Source organism: Salvia miltiorrhiza, chromosome 1 (genome assembly GCF_028751815.1).
Source record: "Salvia miltiorrhiza cultivar Shanhuang (shh) chromosome 1, IMPLAD_Smil_shh, whole genome shotgun sequence".
NCBI classification, from domain to species: Eukaryota; Viridiplantae; Streptophyta; class Magnoliopsida; order Lamiales; family Lamiaceae; genus Salvia; species Salvia miltiorrhiza.
Genome location: NC_080387.1, coordinates 33,807,892 through 33,827,982, shown reverse-complemented (window position 1 = coordinate 33,827,982; position 20,091 = coordinate 33,807,892). Strand labels below are relative to the sequence as shown.

Below are 20,091 nucleotides of genomic sequence, written 5' to 3'. Positions count from 1 at the left end.
TGTTCTTGGTGTGTGTGTGAAAGAGAGAAAAGGTGATAGTGAATGGGGTGAGCTGCCAACAGCCGTGGGTTTTATAGGGAGTGGGAGTTGGGCGGTTGGGGGGGTGGTTTTGGTGGGGTAGGGTTAGATCTTTTAAGATATTATCCCACTTAGTCGTTAAATATCTCGTTTCGTTTCGTTTTAACGACTAATTACCCACATTCTTCGTTACTCGCCCTCTCGACCTCTACTCAATTTCATTAAACTCGTAATTCTATATAAATATAGAAAACGTAAGCTCGTTCTCGAAATTCTGATAAACGAGATCTACACGTTTATCGAGAAATTCTGATTTACTATTCACTCGTCGTCCAAAAATAGAAACTTTCATTATTGGACTCGTATCGAAAAACTAAGAATATTTCTCGACGACGTGCACGTAAGATTTTTGAAAGTCGACAAAAAGACGAAATAGCAGTATTTTACTATTCATCGTCAAAAAGTCAAAAATTCTAAAAACGTCGTAACGGACTCAGATCTCACTTCCGAGTTCACCGTTCTCATTCAAATAATTATCTCGAATTATTCGAATACTCAAACTCAAGCAATTAAAAGCTTAAGGCCCAAATAAAATTAAAGCTCACTCATAAAAATGCTTGAATGCTTAATTAAATAAATATGCAAAGCATATAAATTTAAATTACTAAATTTACAAATGCTTTTGTAAATCATTTTTGTTGGAATTAAAATAATTTCTTTTTCTCAATCTGGCGTGAATCATCTTAAATCTAAGTTCAAAAATTATTCTAAACTTAATATTAATGGGCGGGGTATTACATGTATTTTACTCAAAAGTCTAGTATTCAAACATTAGATGTCGTCTTCCGGACTTTAAATGATGATATGATACTACAGGGTGGTTCAGACGAGATGATGCCCAGATGAAATAAAATCTTCAATATTGACATTTTTTAAAAATATTATTAAATAAAAATTTATATAAAAAATATTTATTATTCTAACAAAATGTTAACATGTAATTGAGGAATATGATTCAGATTAATATAATTTCAACTATATTACCTTAAATTAAATAAATTTAAAAATAATTTATATATAAATAGATTATGAGTAAATAATATAAGTTAAAAATGTAAAATTGTAAGAATTATATGTGGGGTAGTGTCTAAAAATAGGGTATGCATAATTTTAGGGGCCGCACCAAAACAGAAAGATATGCATAATTTTGGAGGATGGAGGGAGTATCATATAATTTAAATAATAATTTAAAATAATTTTCCCTCGAATTTCGACGGGTTACGCACTAGTACGGCCTAATAATGATATCATATATGACTATACATAAAATAAATATTGATAAATAAAACACGAGTTTGCATGAAAGAAACGACGCTCTACCAGTTTACCGATTCTGTCAAGAAACTGCACATTTTCAGCTTAAATTAATGTGTTTAATCATCTCAGCTTATCGCATGGCGTGCATGGATACTACGGAGAATACAGCATGAAAAATAGATCTCTACCAAGCATATGTGCAAAACTACCCAACCAATTCTCAACATAAACTATACAGATTCACACCATCATAACATATACGATCTCACTTTTTTACATTTCAAAACTTGATCACAAATTCTTGATCAAACATTGAGGTAAAGATGAGCATACCAAGACAGTCAGCTAGACGATCCGCGGATGTAGAGGAGCAATATCAAGACAGAGATTAACACGACAGCAACGAGGAACACGATCCTTGTTGATTTCTCAATTAGGTTCGAATCTCTAGCATTCTCAATACTTATCTCCCGAGTACTCGTCTGCTTTTCCAATTCATATATCCCAAAATGCTCCCTCCCATTCCCATAAGATTCCATCCTGTGGCGTCTGAGCCTGAGACGTCGATTTGCTGTCCCCTGGGAAGGGAGCTTCTGTCTTATAGGCCTAGGATTCTCGCTCAACGAGGAATCATCGAGCTTGATTATGTCGTCTTTCATTATGTCAGCATAACAATCATCTTCCTACAATCATATCATCAAATTAGTCACTCTCTGATTTCATTTTAACAAAAACAGAGACATATACTTTGATGCAAACCTCGTTGAGGCTGCTTACAGGGTGAGAGGATTCGTTCGTGACTTTCTCTTCCGACTCAGAGCCCGTGTCGAGCTGTTCCACCGAGTGGGAGTTGTGGCTGCTGCTGCAATCCTTGGAACAGCTACCAGCAGTCTTTGCCCCATCCACAAGCCCAGATACAGATGGTGCACTGTTTTCGACTGCCCCTTCCCCTACGGAATCGTTCAAATGGAACTCCCTGTTCTTCCGCAGGCGACACACCACCATAGCATCCTACATTCAACAAACAATCAATTAGATGGTTTTTGATAAGATGATGAGAAATGAGAAGATGAAAGTGGTGATCACCTGGGATTTCTCACTCGTGGTATACTCGTGCATTATCCACTCCGTCCTCTGCCCTTTAGGCGCCCGACCCATGTGGAACACGAGAGTCCTCTTCGTGCCAATCTGGGTCGAGCCGGACTTCACGCTGCGCTCCTTCCCTGTCGCCTTCCAGTAACCGGACACGGTTGCCCTTTTACTCTGAGACCCGTTCGGATACTTCCTTCCGCGAGGCGAGAAGAAGAACCACTCGTTGTCCGATTGTATCACTGATTGACCTGTGCTTTCATTTCAATCAACAACCAATCAATACAATGCTAATGCTGTTCACATACATATCCTAATTCATTCTTCACATCACATTACCAAAAACTTGGAGAAATTTAGGGATAATTGCGTTCAAATATACGAAATTTTACCAAATTCTAACCTTTCACACCAACTAAAAAGGCTGCCTCCAAATACATAAGCTTTCAATTTTCCACGAATTAATGTGTGGTGACTTAGTTAAAGTGGCACATTAATATCATCATAACTAATTGAAAAGGTGTGATAGGCATCCAACAATGTCGTTTAAGATAGAAAAAATTTACATGGTGAAAGTTTGTGTATTTAGACGCAATCACCCATAAATTTGTATGCCAATAGACTTCATGTATCTATTATCATTTTTATTTCATTTCATCAATTATCACAAAGAAAGCGCAGAAGCATAAAACACAAGTTCAAAATACCAAGAAATAACAAACCGTGTAAAAACCCAACTTAATTTGATTAACCATAGTCAGTCAGTCACAAAATGTATTCCTAATTAACATGTTTATACAAATGCTAGACAAGTATGTATGTGAAGGTGCATTGATGAAATAAAATAGGAAAGTATAGTGTATAGAGCGAAAAGATTAAATGGAAGAAGAATGGGAATGAAATTAAACCTGGTAAATCCCAAGGTTCATGTCTGCAAATATCAACTTCAGGGATGACTTCGACGCCGTCGTCGGAGCCGTGCAGCTTCCTCTTGAGATAATACTGAATGAGCTCCTCGTCGGTGGGGGAGAAGCGGAAGCCGGGAAACATGGAAGAAGCTTCGGCTATGGAGATTTCCATGGAACAAATTGATCTGTCGTTGTCGCTGATATTACAGCTGCCCATTATTTTATTTTAATTGTAATTAAAGAAGGGAAAATCCCCTGTTTTGGAATATGTTAGAACTTAGAATAGGGGCAAGGAACGAACCCGATGCTGATACACCCAAACAAGTTGCTTTTCTTCTTGTTTGTTGAGAGAGACGAGTGGAGCGTGAAGTTCACGTGAGCCCACGTGGGCGTGGCTTCTGAGCTCTACTTGTTTCGCATGCAACTGCTCCACCTCAGCTCAGATCACCTGTCGCCTACTGGATTCAGCCCTCATCTCTTCCGCCGCACATATCTGCCTCCAATTCGATAATAACTTCCACATTTCATCTACCATTTTTTATTTTTATTTATTTCTCTTCTTTTTTTTCCCTTCTCAATTATTTTATGCTTTAATTTAATTTTAAAGTTTATTACAATTCAATTAAAATATATGTATATTACTTTTTGTATTTTTATTTTAATTTTCTTTTTATCAATTAATAATTCATTATTAATATAACAGTGATAATCCAGTAAAGAGTAGTATATAATTTTTTAAAACTTTAATGAGTTGTTAGAGTTTTATTAATAATTTTCAATTATAGTTTATCAATTAAAAAATTATTAATAATAATTAGAATTCAATTATTATGTTGTGGCCATGTACCGTTTATTGGAATGCATCGAAATGTGTAATAATGATAAATTTGACATTATTAGGATCATGTAATATAGTAGTAACCCTTACTAGAATAGGGAATAAAATTCATTGTGAACTAAGTTACATGGCCCAAACCTAACCCCACTGACCCGATTAATCTTCCAACCCTTAACCCGTTTCAAGACAATTTCATTCCACCATCCACCACTTCGTAGAAATCTCTGGACTAAAAACAGAAATGGAAAAAACGTAATTAGTTACGTTGCCATTTCACATGAGCTCAATGTCCAAGTCATCATCGATGAATAGTCAAATTCTGAGTAGAGGAGAAGCTGAGACATGGCTCTGGTTTCTAATCCTGCTGTTGACGCCGAGGTGGACATGGGGGCTGACGCCTCCGCCCCTGCCACTCGTGCCTCTTGGTTAGTTCCCTTTTACGACATTTTAGAAATATGCATAAATAATACGAAAATTAGTTGCTTGCATGTGCAGGTTCAATGCATAGATCTCAATATATGACTAAAATATTTGAACTTGTAAATATTTAATTAATTAAGCATGGATTCACACCGTATAGCTAGCCTATCTCATGTCAGATCAAAAATTTAACTCTTCATCATAAGATCAAGGCAATTTATTAAAAAAATATATCAGAGGTTAAAGATGGCGGCTTATGCATCTCTAGTTTCTTTGTTGAATACTATGGAGAAGATCCAGGCTCATCCTCTCCTCTCTACTTGTTTGGACAAGTACCAGAATGAATCTCTTCGCACAAAGGTTGATTTCTTTCTAGATTTTGTAGAGCATTATTCAGATGCAGGCAGCAGAGAAGCAGATGATTTGCTGAGGCGAATTGCATTCGTGGCTCATGCGGCTGAAGATATAACTGAATGTGAAGCAGCAGATCGAGTTCGTGCTGTTTCCACTAAAAAAAGTCTGCAGATGTTGCTCCGTCTGCAGAGAATAATCGACGGCATGTTTTCAATCGAGGAAAAGGTAATCAAGTTTAAAGAAGAAATGGGGTGCATAAACCGGCAGCCCTCGTATTCGACGTCATCAGCTGCATCTGTGAAGACTGCAGCTATGGTGGGATTCGACGGCTACTTGGTGCAACTCTTGGATCAGCTCACTGGACAACCTCCTGAGCGGCGGATAATCTCAATCGTCGGAATGGGAGGGATAGGTAAGACCACTCTTGCTAGAAACGTCTATGAAAATCTACTTACTGTTCAACATTTTGATGTTCGTGCTTGGGTTACTGTGTCGCAAGATTACAATGCTAGAGAAATTCTTAAAGAAGCACTTTCTTGCCTAGGAGGATTGAGTAGTAATATTGATAAGGATCAATTAGGCGAAGAGTTGCATAAAACTTTATATGGTAGGAGGTATCTCATTATACTGGATGATGTGTGGAGCGTCGAGGTTTGGGATAGGATGAATTTTTTCTTCCCAGAAAATAACAATGGAAGCCGAATTGTGGTAACAACTAGGCTATCGGAGGTGGTGGATTATTTTAGCTCCTCTGCAGTTGCATTGAGCTTTCTTGATGATAGTAAGAGTTGGGAGCTTTTCTGTGAGAAAACATTTCCACAGGAAAGCTGCCCTCTTGAACTGGAAGACATCGGAAAGAAGATTGTTAACAAGTGCAGAGGACTCCCACTCGCGATCGTCGTGATTGGAGGCCTTCTTGGAAAATCATCTAGGACACAAGAATACTGGGAGAAGATTGGAAATGATATAAGCTTGATTTTGAATTCAAGAGAGGGAAACAAAGTGTTGAGCATATTATATCTGAGTTATAAGCACTTGCCTGCGTGTCTGAAATCATGTTTCCTTTACCTGGGATTGTTTCCGGAAGACTGTGATATCCGTGTGTCCGAACTCATTAAACTCTGGGTTGCTGAAGGCTTTATAAAACCAAACACACACCAGAGTTTGGAAGAAATCGCGGAGGGATACGTAAAGGAGCTCATCGACAGGAGTCTCCTTTTAGTTCGTGGGTTCAGACCACACAAGAGGTTCGAAACATGTTGTGTTCATGATCTTGTAAGAGACTTGAGCATCAAGATTGCTGCAAAAGAGGACTTTGTTTGTGTGCGGCGTCACTTCACCGTTGATGAAAGAACTGCAAGCTTTTACAGCCAAAACAATAGCTCTGGTCTTGTCCATCCTCAGATATTCACCGCCAAGGAAAGGCCGTTTAAATCTCGATCGTTGAGGGTGTTGGCTCACTGTTCGGGTAGCCTAGACTATAATCTCCGAGATGTCAGCTTGCGGTATTTATACCATGAATCTACTCTTGTCGGACTCAACAGGATCCGCAGTTACAATCTCCCTTCATCAATTTCAAACCTCTGGAGTTTGCAGACTTTGAAGATTACAGGGATTGTAAAAGTTGTTGCGCCGGCTGAGATCTGGGAGATGCCACAGCTTAGGCATGTCGATATCGGGTCACTCCATCTTCCTCATCCCAGGGGCAATCGAGACGCGATTGTATTGCGAAACTTGCAGACGCTCAGGAGAGTAAAGCAATTCCAGTGTTCTAAGGAGGTCTGTAAGAGAATACCAAACATTAAGGAATTGGAATTTGATTCGAGCTCGCGTCGCACTTTGTACAATATCGGAAGCTTAACCAAACTCGAGTCGCTGAGATACTCCGCCTGTGGATCGTCAAGGCCACATTATTCCACGAAGAACCTCAGATTCTTGAGCTCACTCAGGGAGTTGAGTTTGCATGGTTGCAAGCTCTTGTGGAGGGATATGAAGACACTTGGTTCATTGCCTCGTCTCCAAGTTCTCAATTTGTCGGGGAGGAAATCCTTGGTGGGATCGAAATGGGATTCGAGTGAGGAGAGATTCCTTAGCTTGAAGCACCTGCAAGTTTATGGATGTGTTGGTTTGATCTGTTGGATTGCGGAGTGCTCCCATTTTCTAGTGTTGGAGACACTTTCCCTTTCAGGTTTATCCGAACTGGAAGAGATCCCTTTAGGTGTAGGAGATATAGCGACTCTTGAAAGAATAGATGTGAGCTATTGCGCGGAATCAGTCTACATTTCAGCGATTAAGATAGTAGAGGAACAAGAGAGCCTTGGAAATCATGGGCTTCAAGTGGAGCTCAACTTCTTTGATCAGGAGGATGCAAAAGAGTTCAAGGAAAAATTCCGACTAGAGGGCTTCACTAACCAAAATCTTCGATTCACATATACGGCAAGATAATTAGTTTCGGGCCACTTTTCAGCAACACAATATGAGGCAAATAGTTGAAGGAGAAGGTGAAATTTAATGGCCTTACTTTTTCAAGTTGATGAATTTTCTAGTTTTTTTTTTTTTTTTGATAAATTAATGTATTTTCTAGTTGATCGTGTGTAATTTTATCATTTTTCTACAAGCCTGAGAAACTCAACACTTTTGTTTTTTTTGGTTCGTGTATGCTTGTATTTGCATACTACTCATTTCGGAGAAGAACAAGATTTCACAAATAGCGTGTTAAAATAATGGCTATTTATGCATTACATTCGTATATTTATATTAGCTTATTCGTTATGTTCGTGTAATGCATTACAAGTTGTTATTCGTAGATTTATATTGATTTATTTGTAAATTTATACTGACTTATTCGTTATTTTCCTTTTACACGATAAATTTGAATAAATTAACATTAACTGTAAAATTTAAATATTTAACTTTTTAGATTCATTCTCATTTAACTATTTAAAAGTCCTCGATCGCCGTAATTAAAAAATAATAAATAATAAGTACTACGTAAATAATTAATTAATTGTTGTTAGAGTTTTATTAATAATTTTCAATTTTAGTTTATCAATATTTTAATTAAAAATTATCAATAATAAGAATTTAACTATTATTTGACATTACTTTTTATTAGGATCATGTAGTAACACTTAATTATCTGGAGATTGGATATAACACTTAGGTGGGCTGACCCGGTTAATCTTCCGACCCTTAACCCGTTTCAAGACAATTTCATGCCACCAATCCAAAAACCAATCTTCCGACCCTTACCCATTTGAAGAAAATTTTATGATCCACCACTTTCAAGAAATCTCTGGACTAAAAACAAAAATGGAAAGAACGTAATTATTTTTTAAATTAATGATCGAAATTTTCTTACAGAGTCGTCGCCATTTCACATGAGCTCAGTGTCCACGTCATCATCGGTTGCTCCGAACAGTCAAATTCTGAATAGAAATTCAGGGGTGGAAGAAGCAGTAGCTGAGAAGCTGAGAGACATGGCTCTGGTTCCTAATCCTGCTGTTGACGAGGGCCCTTTGTTTGCCGAGGTGGACATGGGGGCCGACGCCTCCGCCCCCACCGTCCGCGCCACCGTCGTCCAGGCGGCCACCGTCTTCTACGACACCCCTGCCACTCTTGGTTGGTTCCCTTTCCTTTTTTTGTTTTCCTAATTGACAAAGATTCGGGCTTGTGGTAGACAAAAAAAAGAAATGCATTACTGAATTGTTGGGTGCAAAAGTGTTTTTTGAGTTGCTTGTGTTTCTAGATGGTTCTGGAGTTACTCTTGAATGGTGAAGGGAGATGGTTGGAGTTGCTTTCTTGATTATGATTGATGAGTGTTGAATAAAGAAAAAGGGTTTCAAGGGTTTCTTTCTTTGAAGCCTGAAAAAGCTGAAAGATATTTGATTAGCATACATTTGCATTAGTCTTATCATGTTACTTTTGTATGAGGAGGAAATTCATTGAAATGTTATGTTTGGCTCTAGATGAAACCTTGACTGAGGAAAGATTATTACATGAATAAAAGGCTATGTTTTGAAAGAATTTGGAGCAGTTCTTTATAATTTCCCTGACTTCACTGTGATTTTAGTAAAGCCTTCACCCCTAATATGCACTGATTTTAGTAAAGCCTTCATCCCTAATATGGTTGGTGTTTACTATGATTAGATATCACTTTTGAGGGGCCATTAGGTGCTCCTCCTTTCGTTATCTGATTCTATCAAAAGAAGTAAGAATTGCTCTACAGTACTGTGCTAAAAGTATAGGAAAACTTTGAGGAATCTGGATACATTATTTTAGAATTTCGTCTTATTCTTTGCTATCTACGCGAAAGCCTTGTGAGTGACGAGTAGTCTTGTTCGTCCAGATAAAGCTGAAAGGCTGCTGGCTGAAGCAGCCTCATATGGCTCTCAGTTAGTTGTGTTTCCTGAAGCATTCATTGGTGGCTATCCACGTGGATCAACTTTTGGTGTTTCAATTGGTAACCGTACAGCCAAGGGCAAAGAGGAGTTCCGGAGATATCACGCTGCTGCTATTGATGTTCCTGGTAAGAACCAGCATTGATGAAAAATGCATTGTATAAGATATAACAGAGAATGTTTGTGTCACAGTTACTATATTATCCCATCTTCTGTCAGGTCCTGAAGTTGAACGTTTAGCTGCAATGGCCGCGAAATATAAGGTTCATTTAGTGATGGGGGCTATAGAGAGAGATGGATATACCCTATACTGCACTGTTCTGTTTTTCGACCCTCAAGGTCATTTCCTTGGAAAGCATAGGAAAGTCATGCCTACGGCTCTGGAGCGCATAATCTGGGGCTTTGGAGACGGGTCAACAATCCCTGTTTTCGACACACCTATTGGGAAAATCGGGGCTGCAATTTGTTGGGAAAATAGAATGCCACTTTTAAGGACAGCAATGTATGCTAAAGGTTGTTTTTCACTTTATCTCCATGTATTCAATTCTTTCATCTCATGATACATGATGAGAACTCAGTATATATTACATTTTATTCAGCCATGAATAGTCTTAGCCATTGTTCGTGTCCGACTCATTCTTCTCTATTTGAAGCTATTGTTCAAGTTCCTCAGAGCTTTGTGTTAACAGGTGTTGAAATATATTGTGCTCCTACGGCTGATTCGAGGGATGTCTGGCAAGCTTCGATGACCCACATTGCCCTTGAAGGAGGGTGTTTTGTGCTCTCTGCCAACCAGTTCTGCAGAAGAAAAGACTATCCACCTCCACCGGATTATGTCTTCTCCGGTGCAGAGGAAGAACTCATGCCGGAATCTGTTGTCTGTGCTGGCGGCAGTGTCATAATCTCTCCATCGGGGACTGTGCTGGCAGGGCCGAATTATGAAGGGGAAGCACTCATATCCGCAGATTTGGGTACGTTGCTTTGTTCTTTGTTTATCTTCATTGTTTAAACTTAAAAGTAATGAAATATCATGTGTTAGACAAAAACATGCATAATGTTGGATACAGAACTGCATATATCTATATTAATATAAAAAGTGAAGTGCCTTGGGCACAAATATAGATTGTCTATCATATCCATATAACATATTTTATTCTAAGGATAACTTTGTATATTATATGTTATATATTTATAAGAATATATTAATTCATTATTACACTAAATATATTTATTATATATCTAGATCTCATGCTATCATTATCTTAATTTTTCATGCTTGAAACCAAATCTATTTATACCATTGAATTAGAAATGTCAATTCATTAACTATAACTAAACTAATTTTTCATCGCTACATTTAATAATATATTTGTGGTTTCGCTTCACATACATTAAAAATCTATCTTCGATTTTATATTAACCATGAAAAGAATAGTTTTCAATTTTTTTATATTAATTAATTACTATATAGTGTAAAATTTAATACAAATTATTCGACTCTAATAATTTATTAATGTAAAGTTCATGGATTGTGTGCAATTCACACACTTGAAAACGGCATAAATGCATTAACTCGAAAACATTATCAAGAAATGCATGAATATCCTCTCAAAAAAAAATGCATGAATATATTTATAATAATGCATAACTGTATAAACAAAAATGCATGAGTACCTAATCTTAACCAGTTAGCAAGTAGATAACTATCAAAGAGTCTTTTTCACTTTTCCTTTGCAGCCCCGAAATGTCTGATATGAAAGTTTTAATCTTTTCTCTTGTCTCCGTCGAATTTTCTCAATAATTATAGTGCACCTTTCATTGTAACACTAATCATCTTCCTCGCTCTTATAGTCACTGCTTGTCCCCTTCCACTACACGTTCTCGTGTTTTCTGCATAAAGTTTGTCTCTTCCTTCTCATTTGTAATGGCTGTCTTCTCCAGTTACTGAGGTTGGATATGGGTGTGATGCTGATTTGGATTGTTGCTGGCTTTGTCCTTGCTTTCCTATATTTTGGTTAGGGATTCAATTATTTTGCACCTTTCCATGGTTGTCTTCTTCCTTATGCACAGATCTTGGCGAGGTGGTTCGGGCAAAGTTCGACTTTGATGTGGTCGGCCACTACGCGCGCCCTGAGATCCTCAGCCTCGTCGTGAAGGACCACCCCATGACCCCTGTTTCCTTCACCTCGGCATCAAGCAAGCCCGACGTTCCCTAGCAGACACGCACTAACGTCCAAAATGCAGGTTCATTCACCTAAGCCTTCTAGGTCGAGTATGCTGTCGCTGTCCTTTAATTGTCTGAATAATTTTCTCAATTATTGTATATATATTCTCATGGATTTGTCCCAACATTCTTATCTTTGGGTGAGATGATGCATTCTTACAATGTACCAGGTATCATGCATCGTCAAAATACAGTGTTCATATATGTATATTCTACCAAAAACATAATGCAGACAGTCTCTCCCTCTCTCTCTTTCTCTCATTGATTGGGCATATATGTGTGTCTGATTTTACAGAGAGTGAGGGACCAATGAAGTTTGTCTCAATTGAAACGACAATTTATACTTGATCCCAAGAACGTTTGGAGAGGTCGAACTGTACATGTAGGAATAATTTCAAAATAATGAACAAGGGTGTGTCATCTTTGATGGAAAAGGCTGAAAATTTATTACTTTAGTACTATTTTTTTCGTTATTTTCACATGTTTTATAGAGTAGATAATTTTTCTCCGTCAGAATGAAAAAAAATTATGGATAATATTATAGTGTTGGTTGGTATGATAATATTATTATTAGAGAAATGGCTAGTGTGATAAAAGAAAATCAACTTACAAAATATGGGATAAAAAAATGAGGATTATTATATTTCTTTGTCTCTCCTTTCCATGATAAATTTGCAATGCAGCTGATAAAGAATTTACCATAGTAACAAAACGAAGTAGTTTTTGTCGTGAAATGTAAAATTATGGAGTATCAAAAAGTTTTTTCAGTGAGGCCCCTACGCAAGAGTGTCTTATCATGTTATCAATCAATTATGTCAAAAAAAAAGGAATTAGGAGATGGAAGGAATTAAGTGGCAAGTACAATGAGGAATTATTTGAAGCTAAAAAGGTGTTTTGCCCTTTAAGACATAGGAAAAGTTACGAATATTTGGAAAAATTAATGAAGTTCGACTCCCGTTGCCTATTTTATACTTTGTTATGATATTTGATATTATAAGGATTCATAGATGTATAGGTGTCATAAAAAAAAATATTAAGAATGCAGGATACTTCCATTACCCAATTCCAAAAAAACGGATAAACAATTTTATCGGAAAAGGATATACGACTTAACTTGAGAACAAAAAATCTCTTGTACACTAGGGTATATCGTACATCGAGGTTGACCCATACCAAATTCTCATCCGTATGCTAATCTTAACCCGCATCCTGATCCAAATCATGTAAATGACACTATTCAGTTATACAAATGACACTACTTATAATTGACATTATTCAATTATATAAATGACACTATAAAATTTAAAAATGTTATGTGTCATTTTCAATCTTATAGTGTTATTTAAAATATTATAGTGACATTTGTAATCTTATAGTGTCAATTACAAGAAGTGTCATTTATATTTCCGAATAATGTCAATTATATTCAATGTCATTTATATAACAAAATAGTGTCAGTTACAGACAGTGTCATTTGTATAACCGAATAGTGTCATTTACACGATTTGAATCAGAATGCGAGTCAAGATTTGGGTACGGATCAACCTGAGTGTACGGTACATCCCAGTGTACCCAAGAGACCTAGAATATATAAACGTGTTCCATACTAATCTCAGGGTGTAGAAAATATTTTATAGGATTGCTTTGGATTGTTCGCAATATAAAACTAATTATAGTGATTAAAAAAATCATAAATTTTCTTATGCAGTCGTCCACACATTACAGATCATTCACATATTTTAATAAAATATTTATAAATATTTTATTAAAGTACTGAGTAATTTGCATGATGTGGACGTTCACCCATGAAATCTCTTCATCTTTAGTTAAGAAATAAATAAAGAGGATCGCTTTCAATATTGCTCCGTCCGTTTTAAAAAGGGTTAATAGCCGGAAAATACATGAACTTTCACGAAATTTGCAAATTGCACATGAGCTTTAATTTTGTTGCAAATTGCACACGTGTTGACCACCACCTTGATCGGTGGTGACGTGGCTCCCGAAATTTTCGGACGTGGACTCACCGACATTTAAAACGACGTCATTTTGAGTAGTATAAATTAAAAAAAATAAAAAATAAGAAATGGAAAAAAGTAAGAGGCGATGGACCAGAGGTGCCTTCCCGTCTGGACACCGCACCTTCTTCGGTGGTTTGGTTGGTGGAGGCGATGGACCAGAGCAGGCGCGAACTGGGATTTGTTGTTGTATGGTGTGTGTGGGTCAAAGAAGGTGAGAGGTGGCAGTGGCTCTGCCACTGATAGAGGCGGCGTCGCGTCACCGGGGGTAAAAAGGGGAAAATCCCCAGATCTGGAGGTGGCGGTGGAGGGCTGCAGCCATGGCGCTGCTGGCAGTGGAGGAGGATGAAGGCGGCGACGTTGTTGGAGATGAGGGATTTGAGGGAGGCGGACACAGAGGCGACTTTGTGTGGGTCGAAGAAGGTGAGAGGCTAGTGGCTTGACTGGAGGAGTTTGACGAAATGGGATTGTGGTGAAGAGGGTCAAGACGATGAGGAGAGAGGAGGTTAGGAGAGAGGAGACGAACGGCAACAACCATTTCTTATGGTGCAGAGGCTTGTTGATTTCCATGTAGAGATCTAATGTTTTTGAGCTTGATTTGGAGGACAGAGAGGCGACGTTGTGTGGGTCGGAGAAGGTGAGAGGTGGAGGTGGCAGTTGAGTGGAGGTGGAAGAGGGGAGGTCACGGCACAGCTGCTCCTCGCCGAAGAAGCAGGGAGGCAGACAGGGTTGCATTTTTTTATTTTTATTTTTTAGTAAATTCTCCAAAATATCAAAATGACGTCGTTTTGCATACGTGGCTTGCCAGCATGTAAAAAAAACCACGCAATATGCCATGTAATGTCCACGTAATCACCGGTCAAACCTATTCTTCGCCGGAAATTTCGCCGTGTGCAATTTGCAACAAAATTAAAAGGTGATGTATTCTGAAGCTATTTTTGAAGCTCGTGTGTAATTTGCAAATTTCGTGAAAGTTCGTGTATTTTCCGGCTATTAACCTTTTAAAAAAAATGATCAATTTTTGTCATTTTGAAGCGTCCACAAAAATTAATCTCTTTCTATTTTTTAAAACTTTCTATTTTGGGGCTCTAATTTTCACTCACAATAAAATTAATTATTATCATTAACAATACTTTTTAATGAGATCATTTCTTCATTCACAATACACTAATCATTTTTATTAAAACTCGTATTGTCTATTTTTAAGATTATATTTTGTGAACGGATGAACTACATTATGTACGTTTCAATCACATGATATTTCTTTACTCTTAACATAGGTCTTTATCTAGCATTCCATGTCCTTTAATCTAAAATAAAATAAAATAAATAACCGATGATATATGAAACTTGACATTTTTTTTTTCATTTTTTAAAATATGTGATATATATACTTAAATTTCAAATATTCCAAATATGTTTAACATATGTGCTAGCCACTGCTAGTCGTCAATTTGGTGCTAGATATTTGACATATTTCCTAATTTTGTTGTCTAAATTCTGCGCCTGATAATTGTGTACATATATACCCACTATATACACGTACGTAGGTGAATACATATATATTTCAAAATTCCAAACAAGTTTATCAAAAAAAAAAAAAAAATCCAAACAAGTGGACAAAATGCTATATATGCATATGTAGAAGCAATGTGGTTCTAGCGAGAATTATAATTTTCGTAAGAATATGAGAATCGCTAAAAATTATTGTATTTGCTATATAAGTTAAAGCATCAATTGTTAAATTTACTGCACTCGAGAAAAATAAAAATTTCGCTTCCTTCGAGATTCAAACTCAAGTGGTGCATTCATCAACCGTAGATCTTAATCATCGAAGAGTTAAAAATAATTCCCGGCTCTTATTTTATTTAACGAAACTTAGTTAAACCTCTATGTAGGAGAATACATAGATATTTCAAAATCCCAAACAAGTGGACAAAATAAAATAAAAATAAATGGGACACTTGAAAATGATGCTTAAATGATGCCTCCACATGAGACAATCATTCATTGAATCAACATGATGTATAATATAAAATAAAAAATGGATGGTTTCTCTGGGAGCCATAGCTTCCAGCTGTATCTGGCAATGATATGGGTGCATGTGCTCTAAATAATCCAACACACCTTATTAAAATTCCAAACACAATTGTTTGAGACAACATTTCTGTGGTGTCACCCCCAATTCCTCTCTTGCCCCAAACCATGTGTTTTGTAAGAAACAAGATTTTGATGGGATTAAAAATATTGAGGTGACAAATCTCATTTTGTGTGTCTTTTCTCTAGTTTTCAATGGTGTGGGCTGTTTTCCAAGTCTTCATCTCTTGAAGCCAGGTTACATGCATGAGTCTTCAAGTTGAAGACAAGATTAGGCAAAAGCCAAACACAAGAAATTGCTTGTCTAATGCTGGGCCAGCACTGCAAAAGTGCTAGCTCCTCTAGTAACTACTTCAACAATTGGATTCATGGCCTATTTTGCAATATTCTAATGAAACCTCTCTAATCCAAAAAGTAACTGTATCAGAAAAAGGTTTGTGGGAAGCAAGGAGCAATCACTATCAGAATAGTCAAAAACTGACATGATTCAGGAGGTTGTACTATGATGGTTAAATAACATGGGACCAGCACAATTTAGTGCATTTGTACCACAGCATTATTTGGTTAAACTTTAAGATTATCCCAAAAAGCCAATCTTCGTAAAAGAAATTTCAAGAACAAAGCAGTAAAAATTTCAACATATAACAATACTTTCATTGCCTGAAGAGGAGTAGCATAATTTATACAGTTACAGACTTTATGTAAATCTATGGAAACAAAAATTTCTGTTTACACTCTTGAATTCATGGCATAGGCTAAGCCACATTGGAGGGAAGTTTTCGCCATACCCCAAACCCGATAAGGAGGCGCAATGCGACGCCTCAAGTTGCTAGCCATGACATGGCACACCATTGGGAGGATCCTTTGAAGGAGAGGTGGCCAAGTCTTGAGAGGATGCAATTCTTGAAGTGGAAACTATGTGGTCTCTTAGGTCTTTGATCATGTTGTATCTCTCGAGCTCGTCCTCGACGTCCTTCTTCTTCCATGGCTGTGATGAGAACTCAAACAGCCCTCTCCTGTCAAACATGTCTAGGGTTTCTTGTTTGTTCCCATCTGATGAGAGCTTTGTCTCGGGCAAAATGGCGGCTGCTGCTGCCGTTGGTTTCTTGATCTTTCCTGAGATAGACTTTCTCCCTTTGCTCTTGTCGACTGAGTTCCTCCTCGATTCAGCTTTGGCAGGGCCACCCCATTGAAAGCTCTTGCTGATGTCGTCCATGTTTAGTTCGATGGAGTGGAGGTCGCTGTCAGCTGAATCATCGTCCTCATCATCATCAACATCATCATCATCATCGTCTTCCTCTTCTTCTTCTTTGTGTTGATCAGCTTTGTTTACTGCTGAAACAACCAAAACATCGTCTCTGTCTTTATCTTGGTACTCATATGGGCTAGGCAGCGTCTCCCTCAAGTATCTCTCGAGCTCCTTGATCTTGTCATAGCTCGGAGAGCCATCACCTTGTTGTTGCTCTTCGCCATTCTTGGACTTCAAGTAGGCCTCAAGCTCGTTCCTCAACGTGTCCACGAGGGCGTTTTTCTCCTCAAATTGATACTTGGCCTCCGCAAGCTTCATCTGCACTCTCTCCTCACGCAGCACATCAGCTAACTGAAGCATCTCTCTCTCCTTCTCCACCTCTTCGCAGACTTTAGCCGATCGCCTCTTGAGTTCCTCCACCTCGGCCCGATCCTCCCCTATGCCTCGAGCCAGCTCATCACACACTTGCTCAAATATCTCTCGTGCCCTCTTCTCGCTCTCGAGCTCCTTGGTTATCTTCGTCAGGGACTCCCTTGTCTCCGCCAATTCTATTCCAAGCTTCTTGTTCAGCCTCTCCGTCTGCCTCCTCAGTTTCCTCTCTGTTTCGAGCTCTCCATTTACAGATGCAATGGCATTGCGAATCCTATCTTGCTCTTTCAATTTCCAAACTAACTTCTCCTCTTCTAACTGCTTTACCAAAACACCAATCTCACCCCCCTTCCGTTGCTCTTGGATCAATTTACTTACATGGATACAAGCCCGGTCAAGCTCAAACTTTAGGGCCGAGAAAAGGGATAAACGCGTAGAGTTCTGTTCTTCAAGATGGCTAACGCGGCTCATCACTTTGAGCAACTCTTTAGAAGTTATGAGGCCGTTATACACATCCTGGAGACGATTCTTGGTTCCAACTACTTGCCTACATGGGCTCCGGGCATGGTTCTGCACCTGATCAACCTGCATCGTCTTTGTTAATCCACAGTTTTTTAACCTTCTGTAGAACATTCCAATCAAGAAGAAACAGCCAACAGAAATTAATACACTAGTGCTTGACAAATGAAAGTGTTTAACCATTTGTTGCTATCTATATAGAGACAAACACATGACATGATAGGTAAAATGGTGCCCCATAACAAAAACAAACCATGTTCTCAGCTCCACCACAGTAAGACCATACGATTTTTGTCCATTTCAGTCAAAGCTATAATCCATAAAAAATAAAAATCACTAAAAACACATTTAGTCTTAGTTTTCTTAATCCAGAAAGAAATGCTCGATGCACTTAATTCATGAAGATGTGCTCAACTAGTGAATCTATGAATCATCCTCCACCAAAGGGAACGAAGGTCCTAATCAACTAACACAAATGCTGATGCCAAATTCTTTAACCATCTTCATCTCACAAACTAGTAAAAGAATATCTAAAACGTTTAACTCGAAAATATACCTCAACGAGGCAATTATGAGGAGATTTGGTGCCTCCCAAACCACTATCAACCTGCAGAAGCTTCTGAGAACTTGCTGATGCTCTCCTTCTATGGCTGGCCATCTTTGGCGGAAGAGGTTCCATTCCCTGCAATTCGAAAATGACAACAAAACAACATCAAACGCGATTTATGCAAAAGAATCACTTCTACCATAAAAAAAATCCCTCATTCAAACAAACACAAATATCCAACTTTGTCCATGTAAATGCACAATCCCCACCTCAGCAACAGGACTACGAAACAGATCAGACAAAACAAGAGCCGTTGATCCTGATTTCGCCTCCTCCAATCTAACAACTCCCCCTACCGCACTCCTCCTATCATCAAAATTATCCCTCCTCACTCTTGGTGAAGGCATACCATCAATCTCCCAGAGAGTGGCAGCCAGTTTCCGGGCTGAAATCGACAACTCCCTCGCCTTCTCGCCACCCCTTGTCGCCAAATACTTTAGAGTTGCCGCCTTGTCACTCTCCACTGATGGTGATCTGGAGCTCATCATCTTCCACCTCGGAACAGGGGTGCTCGATCCCACTCGTTTCCCCACCAAAAAAGCGCGCTTCAACCGGTTATTCTGCACCAACGATGAGGAAGACGACGATGAACAACCCCTCTTCCTCACTTTGCATTTCCTCCCTCCAATTTTGACATCAACATTGATCAAATTCTGCCTTGGCATTCTCCAACTTCACCTATATTTAACCTTATTCTATATCATAACAACGCTCTATGCCAATCTCGAGCAATGTATATGCATATAAAAGGCAAAATCCCTATAAAAACCCTCAGAAGCCTAAACAGATCTACAGACAAAAATAAGGTCGCAACAGTGCATTGTACACAATCGGTGATGCCCCCCCCTTTTGAAATGAAAATTTTCCTCTTTTGTAACTGCCAAAGTTGGAGTTGTAAAATGCTTTTAATCAGTCAAAAAAGAAGGGGTTTAATTTAAACAGTGGGGGGGAATTTGGACGTACCGGCTATTAATGTAGTGTCTTTTTGGAGTAGGGAATGATGTTGAGATGGGTTTGGCATGCAAATTTGAGCCCCCTTTGCGAAAAGTTGGGCTCTGATTTTCAAAATTCCAGAGAGGGAAAGGAAAAGTGTAGAAGATACATGTGACAGTGTAGTTGCGAATGAGGCAACTGTCAAAGCTTCATCTTCAAGTGCAGTTGGGAAAAGCGGTGAGAGAGAGAGAGAGAGCTTTCAAGGAGTGAATCTGGTAGCCTTTTTCATGGAAAAGGAAAAGTTTGTGAAAGAGAGAGAGAAGAAGGCAGTTAGACCTGTGATATAAAGAGAAGAAGAGGAATACGTGGCATACACGTGAGCATTTAGAAGGCACAATCACCGCCACTGTCTTATTGTTTTATTTTATTTTATTTTTTCGAAATAAAAATATTTGCAATGCTCGAAATTAACACGATACTTATTTAGATTAATTTTTTTTTCATCTCCATTTTTTAAGGATTTTTCAAATCTATCTTAATCATTAGAATGTACCAATTATATACCTGTTTTTTTAATTTATTTTCAAATTTATCACCAAATTAAATTGTACTATGACACTTGACTGATGATATGACATATTGAAATCTTATAAAAATTGAAAAAATCACATCTCTATAGTTTTTTAAGGAGTACATGTCATGTCACTAATCTAGCAATGAAAGTTTAACTTATT

The 20,091-nt window shown here is 38.1% G+C and overlaps 4 protein-coding genes across 9 annotated transcripts; 2 read left to right on the top strand and 2 right to left on the bottom strand.

Moving 5' to 3' along the window:
* Positions 1-1,409: 1,409 nt before the first annotated feature.
* Positions 1,410-3,874, bottom strand: LOC131021522 (NAC domain-containing protein 40-like). Of its 3 annotated transcripts, XM_057950766.1 has the most exons (5): positions 3,634-3,874; positions 3,333-3,529; positions 2,422-2,675; positions 2,095-2,346; positions 1,410-2,018 (listed from the first exon to the last, which is right to left on the bottom strand). In XM_057950766.1, exons 2-5 carry the CDS (start codon positions 3,502-3,504, stop codon positions 1,677-1,679), a joined length of 1,020 nt encoding a protein of 339 aa, XP_057806749.1. In that variant the 5' UTR covers positions 3,505-3,529; positions 3,634-3,874; the 3' UTR covers positions 1,410-1,676. The 3 variants fall into 3 exon arrangements, with proteins under 3 accessions (XP_057806749.1, XP_057806734.1, XP_057806740.1); XM_057950751.1 differs by having other exon boundaries at positions 3,333-3,644; XM_057950757.1 differs by lacking the exon at positions 3,634-3,874 and having other exon boundaries at positions 2,113-2,346; positions 3,333-3,622.
* Positions 3,875-4,818: 944 nt separating this feature from the next.
* Positions 4,819-7,658, top strand: LOC131021512 (putative late blight resistance protein homolog R1C-3). Its single transcript, XM_057950742.1, has one exon. The coding sequence runs from the start codon at positions 4,837-4,839 to the stop codon at positions 7,387-7,389; it is 2,553 nt and encodes an 850-aa protein (XP_057806725.1). The 5' UTR covers positions 4,819-4,836; the 3' UTR covers positions 7,390-7,658.
* A 520-nt stretch (positions 7,659-8,178) lies between these two features.
* LOC131021509 (bifunctional nitrilase/nitrile hydratase NIT4A) lies at positions 8,179-11,816 on the top strand. The gene is made up of 5 exons (XM_057950729.1): positions 8,179-8,565; positions 9,293-9,472; positions 9,564-9,857; positions 10,034-10,315; positions 11,415-11,816. The coding sequence occupies exons 1-5, from the start codon at positions 8,325-8,327 to the stop codon at positions 11,558-11,560; spliced, it is 1,143 nt and encodes a 380-aa protein (XP_057806712.1). The 5' UTR covers positions 8,179-8,324; the 3' UTR covers positions 11,561-11,816.
* A 4,490-nt stretch (positions 11,817-16,306) lies between these two features.
* LOC131021486 (uncharacterized) lies at positions 16,307-19,680 on the bottom strand. Of its 4 annotated transcripts, none has more exons than XM_057950701.1 (4): positions 19,388-19,680; positions 18,634-19,301; positions 18,374-18,499; positions 16,307-17,892 (listed from the first exon to the last, which is right to left on the bottom strand). In XM_057950701.1, the coding sequence occupies exons 2-4, from the start codon at positions 19,087-19,089 to the stop codon at positions 16,510-16,512; spliced, it is 1,965 nt and encodes a 654-aa protein (XP_057806684.1). In that variant the 5' UTR covers positions 19,090-19,301; positions 19,388-19,680; the 3' UTR covers positions 16,307-16,509. The 4 variants fall into 4 exon arrangements, with proteins under 4 accessions (XP_057806684.1, XP_057806691.1, XP_057806700.1 ...); XM_057950708.1 differs by having other exon boundaries at positions 18,634-19,102; XM_057950717.1 differs by having other exon boundaries at positions 16,307-17,883; positions 19,388-19,678.
* Positions 19,681-20,091: the final 411 nt, after the last annotated feature.

Coding starts and splice junctions, on each gene's coding strand:
- LOC131021486 (XM_057950697.1), bottom strand. CDS start 19,089: ATGCCAAGGCAGAATTTGATCAATGTTGATGTCAAAATTGGAGGGAGG. Junction 18,500..18,633: donor TTCGTAGTCCTGTTGCTGAG/GTGGGGATTGTG, acceptor TTCGAATTGCAG/GGAATGGAACCTCTTCCGCC. Junction 17,893..18,373: donor CTCATAATTGCCTCGTTGAG/GTATATTTTCGA, acceptor GGATTAACAAAG/ACGATGCAGGTTGATCAGGT.
- LOC131021509 (XM_057950729.1), top strand. CDS start 8,325: ATGAGCTCAGTGTCCACGTCATCATCGGTTGCTCCGAACAGTCAAATT. Junction 9,473..9,563: donor TGCTGCTATTGATGTTCCTG/GTAAGAACCAGC, acceptor ATCTTCTGTCAG/GTCCTGAAGTTGAACGTTTA. Junction 9,858..10,033: donor GACAGCAATGTATGCTAAAG/GTTGTTTTTCAC, acceptor TTGTGTTAACAG/GTGTTGAAATATATTGTGCT.
- LOC131021522 (XM_057950751.1), bottom strand. CDS start 3,549: ATGGGCAGCTGTAATATCAGCGACAACGACAGATCAATTTGTTCCATG. Junction 2,676..3,332: donor TGAACCTTGGGATTTACCAG/GTTTAATTTCAT, acceptor ATGAAAGCACAG/GTCAATCAGTGATACAATCG. Junction 2,019..2,094: donor CTGTAAGCAGCCTCAACGAG/GTTTGCATCAAA, acceptor ATATGATTGTAG/GAAGATGATTGTTATGCTGA.
- LOC131021512 (XM_057950742.1), top strand. CDS start 4,837: ATGGCGGCTTATGCATCTCTAGTTTCTTTGTTGAATACTATGGAGAAG.